General features: G+C 46.2%; 1 protein-coding gene across 7 annotated transcripts in view; it reads left to right on the forward strand.

The window, feature by feature from the left end:
- Nucleotides 1–12718, forward strand: part of DDR1 (discoidin domain receptor tyrosine kinase 1) — a 69390-nt gene that overhangs the window by 51698 nt on the left and 4974 nt on the right. For 6 of the 7 annotated variants that reach the window (XM_020814097.3, XM_072989115.2, XM_072989114.2 and 3 more), the window contains exons 12-17: nucleotides 4907–5017; nucleotides 5480–5718; nucleotides 6684–6811; nucleotides 8208–8408; nucleotides 10011–10245; nucleotides 12135–12284. In XM_020814097.3, the coding sequence (XP_020669756.3) occupies nucleotides 4907–5017; nucleotides 5480–5718; nucleotides 6684–6811; nucleotides 8208–8408; nucleotides 10011–10245; nucleotides 12135–12284 (1064 nt within the window). The remainder of the gene's footprint in view (nucleotides 1–4906; nucleotides 5018–5479; nucleotides 5719–6683; nucleotides 6812–8207; nucleotides 8409–10010; nucleotides 10246–12134; nucleotides 12285–12718) is intronic. The other variant, XM_020814103.3, reaches the window with a different exon arrangement.

The following is a 12718-nucleotide window of genomic DNA, read 5'->3' on the forward strand; positions in this document are numbered from 1 at the left end:
ATCTAGAAGGACCCATTCATTTAGTCTCTGGCATCTTTGTGTGGAACTGGGGAAGAATCCTGCCCAATGCTCTCCAGAGTCTTTGCCCATCAGAACTGAAAATACTGGGCTACGTAGGCCAGTGCTCTGACCACTGGTCTAAGGCTGCTTTGCATGTTTCTAAGGCGATTGTCATGTTCCTCATCAACCCTGTCTTCTCCAGGCTAGCCATGCCCAGCTTTTTTTACTTATTCATCATAAGACTTGGTTTTGTAGACCCGTGATAATCCTTGTTGCTCTTTTCAAAAGGTGCGCTGGGCTGCCGGTATAGTTTTTTTAAAAGAAAAAAAGATGCATCCAGAAATGGACACTGTAATCCACCTGCAGCATGGCTGGCACCATTTTATACTTTCTGGTGATGACGGAATCATAGAAAAATGGAGTTGGAAGGGGCCTATATGGCCACCGGGTCCAACTCCCTGCTCAAGGCAGGAATCCAAATCAAAGCAGATCTGACAGAGGGGTGTCCAGTTTTCCTATGAATGCCTCCAGCACTGGAGTGCTCACCGCCTCCTAAAATAATTGATACAGCAGAAATGTGGCGCTAACACTTGAAGCCTGGCTATGCAACTTTGGCCTCTGATGTTTTTCCTGGGTCCTGATTAACTGAAACACAGTCGATCACAGGAGGGATACTTTAAATGGGAGTAAGCCCAGTTTTCATCTCAGGAATTTGCTTTCTGGTTAAGCAACAGCTGCCGTTCTTGGTATGTCAGATTCTAGGCCCAGCATAAAAATTCCACACTGGTGTGGCATATTTATGGAAGTTCAGAGGGCAGCCCAGTCACTTAGGTGTGGATGGATGTTGCTGATCACATTTTGTCCTGAAAAAGGCAGGTTGCTTGGCAAGAAACCTGCTTATTCGGTGAGGCAGGACATCTTATTGGGGCCTCTGACTGCTTTTGAAATGACTGTCACAGAGAATGACAGCCATTACAGTATTCGTAAATGACCAGCCTTCCAGCTTTTAAGTGATTTATTTTATGAAGTCGTTAAATTCAACCCCGCTTGGGCTTATAACTGACCTCAGAAGCCTATAAAAATCCCTGTCAGCCATTCCCCTTAAACCTCCCCTACTTTGTATATTTTCTTTCACTGAAAATTGTGACGGTTCTGTGATTCCCCTCCTTCTTATTATGTATTGTATAAAGCTGGGCTGGGATCAGTTAGGCTCCATCTGAAGGGAATGAGGAGAAAAAAAATGAAAAAAGCACATTGTAGTTGTGAATTTGAAGTATCTTCACATCCTGAAAACTCTTCCTTTACAATGCATAGTTCTCAATAAAATATGTTTAAAGGCCCTTGGGGAAAAAGGAAAGGAATTTAATATGGAAAAATACGTGACATTCAATTCTACAGATGCAAGAGTAGGTAATATATTTTATTGGACCTCTTCCAATATTAAATTTGTTTAAAATATTAAACAAATAGCAAACCTTTGTGGATGAATTCCATTTCCTGAAGCGCTGAGCGCACTTCCTTCATGGATGGTGCAGGAAAATTGACCAGAAATTGATTTTACACATCTGGGAGAGATGATCAGCTCTTCTTGTGAGGCTGGGCTTCTACTGTCTCTGTAGCAAGGTTTTGAATTTTCACACCCCGGCTTTTGAGACCATCAGGTTGCGAATTATGCTTTGATTGCCCCACAATTCTATATGGAACCCTCTGGGAAGAAAACGGCCCCTTCTCCTTTTCTTCTTAGGAGTAAAAATCAGGAAAGTGCCTAATTTGAGTTACAGTTCCTAGATTCCTTCTGTGAGCCTCACCACTGGCAAACTAGAGCCCCAACACGTTAGATACTAAGCCTTTTGTGTATTGGTCTTTGAGGTGAAAGTTGGCACCCCAGTTCAGTCTTTAGTTGATTAATTGAAGAGTTAAACTGTGCAGCGATCGCTTAAAATATAGAGAACAAACACTGTTGACCATTACAGTTCAGTAAAAAAAAAAATGCATGTACCCACAGAGAGATGCACAGGTTCCTAAAAACATGGATACCCCAACCTACTTCTCAGCTGAAAAAATTATCATCATCATCATCATCATCATCATCATCTTAGAACTGCAGATCTGGAAGGGACCCTCTGGATCATCGAGTCCAGCCCCTGTCAAGGAGGTAGAGTGGTGGATCGAACTCTGCAACCCTTCGTTCTGCAGCCAGAACCCTAAACCACTGAGCTATTGAACAGTTCTTATAATTATCATGAATAATAATACAGTGGTGCCTCGCATAGCGAGGTTAATCCGTTCCGGATTAACCTTCGCTATAGCGAAACATCGCTAAACGGAATTTAAAAAGCCATGCGTTCCTATGGCTTTAAAACTCACAGTTAAGCGATGTTCCTCCATAGCGCCGCCATTTTCGCGCCCTCGGTAAGCGAGGGCAGGGCGCGAAAATGTGGCGTGGACCTTCCGGCGGCCATTTTGGAACCGCCGATCAGCTGTTCTCCCCCGCTTCGTTATGCGATATTCGCTAAGCAAATCGCTTAGCGAATATCGCAAAGCGAAAAAACACCATAGGGGCCATCGCTGAGCGAATGCTCCAGCGATGGCCCAGAGCCCCTCGTTAAGCGATTTCATCGCTCAGCGAGGCGCTCGTTAAGCGAGGCACCACTGTAATGATGATGGTGATATTAGAACTGCGGAGCTGGAAAGGATCCTATGGATCATCGAGCCCATCCCTTGTCAAAGAGGCACAAGGAGCAAATCGAACTCCTGACCTTTGGCTCCTCAGCCAGATGTCTCAACCACTGAGCTACCCAGTTCTTGGACTACAAACGTAGCACAAGGCAGGCTCTTTGCTCCACAGATTGATGTGTAGATAGCTGGAAAGAGGTGGAAGAATCAATATAAAAATGTAAGGCTAAGATTATACCAGCCAACATCATTCATTTGGGGTTTTTAAATATTTTGCTTACATGTATCAGTATCAGTTTGGGGCGTGGTGGCGCTGTGGGTTAAACCGCAGAAGCCTCTGTGCTGCAGGGTCAGAAGACCAGCAGTCGTAAGATCGAATCCATGTGACGGAGTGAGCCCCATCGCTTGTCCCAGATCCTGCCAATCTAGCAGTTCGAAAGCATATAAAAATGCAAGTAGATAAATAGGTACCACCTCGGTGGGAAGGTAACAGCGTTCCGTGTCTAGTCGCGCTGGCCACGTGACCACGGAAACTGTCTTTGGACAAACGCTGGCTCTATGGCTTGGAAACGGGGATGAGCACCGCGCCTTAGAGTCAGACACAACTGGATTAAATGTCAAGGGGAACCTTTACCTTTACCTATCAGTACGCTAGTTATATTGATTGGTTGTGAACTGAAAGCAAGCTGTGAATTGTGGATCTTACGGAAGGAGAGAAGAAAGGAAACTGAAGGAGTCAGGAAAGGCGCTTGGTTTTTGTTCAATGTGTTTAAAAAAAACTCTGGAGATATTTTCCAGTCCGAGAGACAATGGGCGATTTAACAGTTTGGCAAAATCGAGTTCAGCAAAAGTGATCTAAATTGCAGAAAGGTAGTTCAGGTTTTAAATGTTTCATCTGCTTTTAGAAAAAGCAGCACGCTGCAAGTACCAAACGAGCACTTCAGGCCTTAGTTTCTTCCTTTTCTGCATATAAGGAAGAAATTTCACATGAAGGTCACTTCCCTAAAGGAACACTTCCTGTGCACTTTATAGGACGGACTTTAATTCCATGACACTGCTGAACATAGAGCTTTGTCCAGTTTTGTTGTTCCCAGAATAAAATGAAATTAGATACTAAGGAATAAGGAAAAGTGGGAAGGGAAGCAAATGGATAAATGTCCAATAAGGATTGAATGAAAAATAAAGAGAAACTAAGAGAAAGTAAAGGTATTGGATGCTATTTTGTTTTTCTCCCGTTAGAAAATACACTACTCCCCCTCGTCTTTACTTTATTTCTTTCATTGATGTGTGCCTATTTTATATTGCCTGCCTACAGTTTGGTGGGGTTTGTTTGTTTGTTTTAAATGTAGGAAGGATAACTCATTTGACTTTTCTACCTCTAGCATAAAGTGGCACAGCCCAAAAACATTTTAAAACTAATTAGATCATCAACATACCATCATTCACCAGTGGCACCTGGATGGTTTACGAAATGTAATAAAAATGTAAAAATAAAAAACCACATCAAAATTAAACAAAAAGAAGACAAAAATGACATAAAATAGAATAGCTACACTATTTGGATTCATAAAATCATGTAGGATTTGGATTACGAATATTCATCTCCCCTAAACTAAGCCTCATTTCTGCCACCTGATCTTTTTTCTTTTCTTTTTTAAAGTTTGCTTCCTTGTCATTCAGAAACTGGAGGAACAAATTGGGCAGAAATTTTCGCGAAGGCTTTCACGACTGGGATCTAATAGTTGGTGTGGTTTTTTCGGGCTCTTTGGCCATGTTCTGAAGGTTGTTCTACCTAACGTTTCGCCGGTCTCTGTGGCCATGGGCATCTTCAGAGGACAGCCAAAGAGCCCGAAAAACCCACAACAACCATGAGCAGAAATTCTTAGGAACCCTTTCCAGGAACAGAGGATTTTTTTAGGGAGAGAGTGAAGGTGTGATGAGTGGAGTAGCCAGGACTCCTAGATTTCCGTCCAAAGTGCGAATGTTGGGAGATTTCCCATCATTTCTTGTCATGTGGCGTTTGTGTCTCTGGCTGGTGTGTTTGGGATGAGGGGGCCTTTAAAAAGGGGACAGGCATCCCTAAAGTGCTACCTCTTCTCTGTGTCACGCCTTACCTTTCGTGTGCGTCTCTCCATCCATCCATCCGTCTGTCTGTCTGTCCGTTCCTCATCCGTCCGTTTGTCTTCTCCACCCACCCACCCACCCACCCGCCCTCCCATTCTCCCGACAGCTCTGCTGCTCAGCAACCCGGCTTACCATCTCTTCCTGGCCACTTATGCCCAGCCTATGGGAAGGCCTGCTTTCCCGCCACCCAACCGGGTTAAGCCCATCAACACCAATGGTAAGGAGGGCGCCGAGCTTGGGTGGCGCGGGACTGGGAAATCAGGGTGGCTGCAGTCCACGCAAATCGGAACATCCCACCCTCCACCCCGCCGCTGCTGCCTTCTGCAGCTTCTCTCCCGCCTACCGGGGAGCCCTGTCTGCCTCCATCTCTCTTTCTCCGACACGTCTGTCCCCCACGTTCCTCTCCCCTCTTTGTCTGTCCTCTGCATGGCTAATCCGCTCTTGCTCACACAAGGGGTTAACCTCCAGCTTTTGCAGGTTCTGTGATGTGGCAGCTTTTGGAGGGGACGGAGTGGGTTTGAGGGTGGAGAAACTGAGAATTGAGAGGAGTACCTTTTGCCTGAAGCTTGAGGTGCAGCTGACTCTTGAGGGCTGCGATGTTCTCAGAGACGCTTGGGGGTAGAGCAAAATGTGAACCACAGAGGTAGACTCAATTCCAGATTCTCTTCTCCCTCTACAGCATGTGGGGTTGACTACATGGAGCCTGAGATGGCCGGCAGCCAACCGGGCTTCCAGAACAACGTCCCCCATTACGCAGAAGCTGACATCATTAACCTGCAGGGGGTGACTGGGGGAAACACTTACGCTGTGCCAGCCGTTGCTGTGGATGCCCTGACCGGCAAGGACATGGCCTTGGGCGAGTTTCCCCGGGAGCGGCTCGTTTTCAAGGAGAAGCTCGGGGAAGGGCAGTTTGGAGAGGTGAGTGGCATCGGCGCGACACGCTTTTGCACCAAGAGATTAAGAAAAAGACTTCCTGGATTTGTTTCGGTAGAAAGCAGAGCTTAGGAAAGCTCATTTTATTTTGACTCACAACTCCCGGCATCCATCCTTCAGCCAGCCGTACAACCATCCCCGGCTCTGGAAGAAGATGCACATTTAAACTAATATGATGTGAAATAATAGATCTCAGCGTTAACATGCCTTCCGAGTCTCAGGTCTTCGGAATCTCTGGTTGAGGCAATGAGGCTGGAAGGCATGAGAGCCTGGGAGGTGACCCGTTATGGAGACAGTATGAGATCAGGCTGATTCGTTAAAAAGGAAATGACGGATATAGTGCTTCCAGTTCTTAAGTAGAGCCGCAGTCCTCCTCTTCTTGGCCTCTTCTTTACATGAGTACATGCATGGTGCAGTTTTGCACAAAGTGCCAGCGGACGTTAATTGCCATCCTTGACAGGAGCGGTAAGTGAATATTCCTACAAGGCCAAAACTAGTAGAGGTTCACATCTCTACTTTGAAGACTCTTGCATCAAACACTCCCTTTATCACTTAGTGTGGACAGGCTGTGCCAGGAGCATAGATATTCAAGCTGTGTCCCCACAAGGAAATAAGAGGGCAACATCTCGACGCCCATAGAAGGAGAACTGGTGGAACGCCTGAAACTTGACAATATTTTCCCCTCAAGTGTCAACATGTGTTATTGTCCCCCAGTATAGTATCCCCATATGTGTTAGGCCACAACTCCCATGATTCCCAGTCAGCACGGCCTGTGGCTGGGAGTTGTAGTCTAACCGTTGTACTTCAACACTTCTGGAGTGGGTGAGGTTGCGGTCCTCCTGTTTGTCCCAGAAGGATCAGGAGGTGGAGAAAAGTGGCTTTCTTCCTTGCCAGCAATACCTCTTTCCCTCCCTCTTGTAATTCTCTGGGTCTTTTTCTCTCCTCATAAGGTTCATTTGTGTGAGGTAGAAAACCCTCAGGACCTTCCCAGCTTGGAGTTCCCGTTCAATGTGCGCAAGGGGCGCCCTCTGCTGGTGGCCGTGAAGATTCTGCGGTCTGATGCCACTAAGAATGCAAGGTACGCCTTCTCTGCCCAGATAAATACAAAACATAATGCAGTATCGAAGAGCAGTCCATAAATGGTCGTCGTCGTCATCTTATTGGAACTGTGGAGCTGGGCCAGACCCCTATGGACCGAGTCCCTGTCAAGGAGGCCCAGTGGGGAATTGAACTCCGAACCTCTGGCTCTACAGCCAGATTCTTAAGCGACTGAATGTGTCATAAGTACTAAATGGAACCACCTAATTCAACCTGGTGCATAAGCGGAGATTATTTGTTTATTTATTATTTCATTTTATTGATATATTATCAATATATTATTATATATTATAATTTTTATAATACATATTAATATTATTACTGTTAATGTGTTGCTGTTAAATAACCTTCGGAAGTACAGTCCCCCAGCCATTTCCGTTTGAGCAGTTTCATAAACTGCCTAATTTATGCTGATTCCAGAATTTGGGTTTCATTGTTGCCAAAGGTCAAGAGCTGTTTTCCTCACGCCCCCCCATCAACCTCTGTCTAACCTCTCTCTACCCTTTGTCATGGATGGGTCGTGGGTGGCCCACAAGAGGATGCTGAATTGTAACTGCCATCAGTCCTAACGAGTGGCAAGATAGGCTAGAAGCTGTCATTCAGTCACATTTTGAGCACCTGAGGTGGCCCCACCATAAAAGCGGAAAGGGAGGGAAGGGTCTGTGAACCTAGTTTGACGCCTCTTCCGCTCCTGGCTTAGTCCTTGACCTGCCCAGATGGCGCAAGGAAGTTTGAAGAAGGGATTCTACTTTGATTTTTCTCTTAACGCTAGGTAGGGGAGATGACTTGTGATAATGCCCTATAGCAGTCACGGTGAACCTATGGCATGCGTGGCACAGCTGGCAGGCAGAGCCCTCTCTGTGGGCACGCGAGCCATAAGTCGCTGGATTGCTACCCCCTGGCAGCCAAACCTGAGGAGGAGGCTGCAGCCGCGGTGCTGGCATCCTGACAGGTGGTGGGCCAGGATCCAGAGTAGCTGGCACTGGTGGTGATGGGCCGGCTGAGCTATAGGCAGTGGCGGGGTTGGGCATGATGAGGCGGATCTGGAGTAGGGTCTGGAGGCACCTCCGTGCCCGGGGCTGCCACTTCCGCTTCTGCTGCCGCTACTCCTGCTGCCGCCACCAGTGCCGCCATCACTGCCCTATAGTGGCGTCAGCAGATTGTGGCCTTCCACGTGTTACTGGATTATGGCTCCTACTGAGATTTGTGGTCCATCAATTGCCCACCTTTCCTTTGTAGGGAGGGCTGAGGTGTTAGAAATTGTGGGAGAATTAATTAAAAACAAAACAAAACGTCTGTTGGGAACCAGGTTTCTCTCTTGGGAGTTCCATGTCTCATTTTTTGCCCCCATCTGTGTCTGTTCCTGCCTTTGAAAGGAATGACTTCCTGAAGGAGGTGAAGATCATGTCTCGCCTGAAGGACCCCAACATTGTGAGGCTGCTGGGTGTTTGCGTCCAGGATGACCCTCTCTGCATGATCACGGAGTACATGGAGAACGGCGACCTCAACCAGTTCCTCAGTGGGCATGAACTGGAAGACAAGCTGGGCGGTAGCCCTAGTGGGAAACCGACCATCAGGTATCAGCCTGCAGTTCCAGAAAGCAAAACCCGCTTGTTTTACGGTTTGTGCGGAAACAAACTTGAATCTGTTTTAATTTCCACAACAGTGATGGTGATTGCCGGTCATTTTAGAAATTAAAGGTACATGCAAAGATGTAAAAATTGGGGGGTTGGAAATATTCTCAGTCAATACGTTGGACTTCACAGTTGGCAAATCAGCTTTCTTTTTTAAAGTCAACAAAGAGTACCAGGAAATTGGTTTATAGGCACCATTTTGGAATGTCATTGATGCAGGGGTGGGAAATCTTTTGGTTTCCAGGTATTTTTGATTTGTAATTCCCCTCAGCCCTACCAACTATAGTCAGTGGTGAGGGGTTGTGGGAACTGCAATACAGAACACCAGGACGACTGTGTTTTTCAACCTTCCTTGTTCTCTCTCCCTCTCCCTCTCTCTCCCTCTCCCTCTCCCTCTCCGTCTCCCTCTCCTTCTCCCTCCCTCTTTTTGCTTTATTATGTCTCCTTTGTTATATACATTTTTAAGCTGCCAAAAAAATCTAGATACTTGTGTATTTGGGGATTTTAAAAAATAGAAAAATGTTTTGCAAGCTGATATTTAAGAATGGCTGAAAATATATTCCTTAGTTGCATTAGAGTAGGCCCACTGATTGTTTGGCGAGTGAATTTCTTCATAAGTTCCATTGATTCTAGTGGGCCTAGTCCGGTTGTGACTTTAACATAGTAAGTTGCAATTAGAGTAGGTTCATTTGAACTAGTGGGCTTTATGGAGGCATTGCCTCACAAAATCTCCATCAGTTCTGTGGGCTTACTCTAGTGTGAAGTACTACTCTAAGCAGTGGGATTTCAGTCACTGTCGCTTAGGGTTGTGAACATTTTAGAAGCAGAGTCAAAGACCGTCGGTTTCAGAATGTAGAAGCAGAAGTAGAGACTGTCAGGGTCAACAAATTCAAGCGGAATTTGATTTTCAGAAAGTTGGATTTTGAATTTGAAATGTTTTAAGCACACGTGAATTTTGTTTCCACCCAAATTGGGCCCACCAAGATAGACAGTGCTGGGGAAGGAAGTAGAGGAGGATAGATCATTGTGTTTCACTGGATTCACGATCAATAGATTTGATCTATTGAGAGGATTTCAATCCAGATGAATTAAATACAATAGGACCTCCATATTTTCTGGGGATTGGTTCCCCCTGTGGATACTGAAAACCATGGATAATAGAGATATTTGCCTGATAAAAGAAAAAAAAAACCCAGTTTTATTTTCACATACATTACTATAGCTGGCTACTAGAGGGTGCCAGAGACCATTCTATGTAGTCTTCACTAAGAAGTATTGATAACATGGTCTCTGTCTCCCTCTAGTGGCCAGCTATGGTACACTATGTGAAAGTGTTTTTTTTCGGGATTTTTTATTTTAATATTTTCAGACTGTGGATAGGTGAATCAGTGGATACTGATCCTATAGATAAGAGGGTCCTGCTGTACCCTCAAAGGCAAGAGATATGCCCAGTGTCTGAGAGGAATGTACTTGGATCTATTCTTGTCACCAAGTTCTTTCGACGGCATGACCTGACGCACCTTGTTCTGTCTTCTCACTGTCCAGCTATCCAACCCTGGTCCATGTGGGTGCCCAGATTGCCTCGGGAATGGCCTTCCTGGCCTCTCTCAACTTCGTCCACCGGGATCTGGCCACACGAAACTGCCTAGTGGGCGAAGGGTTCACCATCAAGATTGCAGACTTCGGCATGAGTCGGAATCTCTACGCCGGGGACTATTACCGCATCCAGGGCAGGGCGGTGCTGCCGATCCGCTGGATGGCGTGGGAGTGCATCCTCATGGTGAGAGCAGATTGGGAGGGGATCGCCCTCAACTTGAGTTATAAGTGTATTTTGTTTTATGTTTATGTTGTCACGTATTGTTTAAAGTATTTGTTTGTTTAGTCGTTTAGGCGTGTCTGACTCTTTGTGACCCCACGAAGTATAAAGTATTTTGTTATGTTATTTTTTTTTAAATCAATAATAATGAAAAAAGTGAAGGGCAGATATGGAGAACTCCTGAGTGAGGCAGGAGGGTTGCCGTATCAACATTTTGGAATGAGTAATGGAGACGGTTCTTTAGGGCAGGGATGGGCAACCTCGGAGGATCGAAAGGCTGCACGTCACCTCCTGAAATCTAGCAGAGGTTGACCGATTGCCAGTTTTAGGGGGCAGGCCAGTGAATTCCCCCCCCCCCCTAAATTCAAAATTCAGCTGCAATAGTGGCAGTTTTCTATGGTGTAGAAGCATAACAGAACTTCCTTCTGGACCACAGAGCTCTGCCAGCGTGCAGGGAGAGTGTCTCACTGCAGGACCAGAATATTTTCAGGGTGCAGGACGGGGATTATGAAAAGAAAGGGATGAAAGACGATGTTTTGGGGAAGCAGATTTAGTAGCTGCCACTTAAAAGAGACTTAAGAGATAAATGCATTCCCTGACACAAAGAAGCAAAGTTCTGAACTAAGCAGGGGGGGGCTACATCCTTGCAGCTGTATACAAATAATCTCTTTTCCAGAAGTTCAAACAAAACTTGGATTTTTAATTATTTTTTTTTAAACTACGACTTTGCAGTCCTCCCAACCAGCCTGATCACAGGCGGATTTTGGAAGCTGTGTGCAAAAAAAACACATGCTCTAGGCCAGTGGTGGCGAACTTTTTAGGGCTCGCGTCCCCAAACTGGGCGGGGGGTGGTGGACAGTGGGCGGTGTGCTGCCATGGTGGAACCAGAAGTGGTGGCGGAAGGGGAAATCCCAGCACGGAGGTGCCTCGAGACCCCACTCCAGATCCCTTGCCAGCACCAGCTGCTCCGGATCCGCCTGCCGAAGCGCCTTCTCAGGTTTGGCTGCGTGGGGAGGGGGAGTAGCGATCTGGCGACTTATGGTTCACGTGCTGGTAGAAAGGGCTCCACGTGCCAGCTGTGGTACGTGTGCCATAGGTTCGCCATCGCTGCTCTAGGCAGAGACAGAGGTTGCATAATGTCTGAAATCCTGTTGTTTAGTGTTGCAAGTTGCCACTAGATTAAGCCCATGGAATCAGTGAGGATTTTGTGAATCAGCTTCTCTGTGAGTCCCATTGATTCAGTTGGGTGTGCTCTAGTGCAGCGTTTCCCGGCTTGGGGGCTGTGACCCCCCAAATGTGTCACAAAGTGTTTTCAGGTGTATGTGTCATGGATCACCTAATGTGTGTTGTAGCCCTTGTTAAATAATTTCTTCCTTGACCGTTTAAAGTTATTGCCTATGTATAAGAAACAGGCCCTTTGGGGGAGAAAGAAGCTTCTGCTTTTTGAGAAAGGATGATTTTACCCCACTAAAAATGCCTTTGTATGCAAATGTGGAAGGGGGGCATCCTAGGTTATTTGGCGATTGTGACTCCAAAAAGTTGGGAACTACTGATCTGGTGCAACTAAGTCAGTGAGATTTCTCCATTGTGTGTGCTGTGGGTTTAGAGTAATTTAGTATATCTCCACTTTTTAATTCAGGTGAAAGGTGTGCTTATATTGGGTTGATCATATTGATATTTAATTAAAAACAGCAGAAATAATTTTATCTTTGCCTACCACTGGAAGGAACGGCAGGGAGATCTCTCTTGGCAATGAGTTCCACAGCCTGGGCTCAGCTGTGTGTGTGTGTCTATACACACACCTGTCTCTGGTGCCCCTTTTATTTTCATCTCCCTGTTCTGTTTCCTCGCAGGGGAAGTTCACTACGGCCAGCGATGTCTGGGCCTTTGGCGTCACACTCTGGGAGGTGCTTATGTTGTGCCAGGAGCAGCCTTACAGCCAGCTCACCGATGAAGCCGTCATCGAGAACGCGGGTGAATTTTTCCGGCACCAAGGCAAACAGGTATCGACGGGGGTTGGGTGGGCTTGGCCAGAGAGTTGTCTAGGTTTAGGACCTTCTGTTCCTGAGGTTGTGGTGGTTTGTGCCTTTGCCATATTGGGAGGCACACAGAAAGATGGTCCTAGAAGAAACTTACTTTCCTTGTGGCCTGCTGAGATGAAAAATGTCTCCTGGGTGGAGAGGAGGGAGGGAGACCCATCTGATCTCACATTTTCCCTGTCTGCATGAGAGACCTCCGAAAGAAGAAGAAGAGTTAACTTGAGCACAGAAAGGTGGAAATACTCTGTTGCCATCTGTGACAATAAAGTCTCGGACAGCAGTTCTCATCACAACCACATCAGCATGGGTAGTGTAGTCTATTCCATTGGGAGGAGCTGAAGTGTTAAGACATCAAAGATGTCTTAGCCTTCAAAAGGAAGAATGTCTTCTTTGCTATC

This window comes from Pogona vitticeps, chromosome 2 (genome assembly GCF_051106095.1).
Source record: "Pogona vitticeps strain Pit_001003342236 chromosome 2, PviZW2.1, whole genome shotgun sequence".
Classification (NCBI taxonomy): Eukaryota; Metazoa; Chordata; class Lepidosauria; order Squamata; family Agamidae; genus Pogona; species Pogona vitticeps.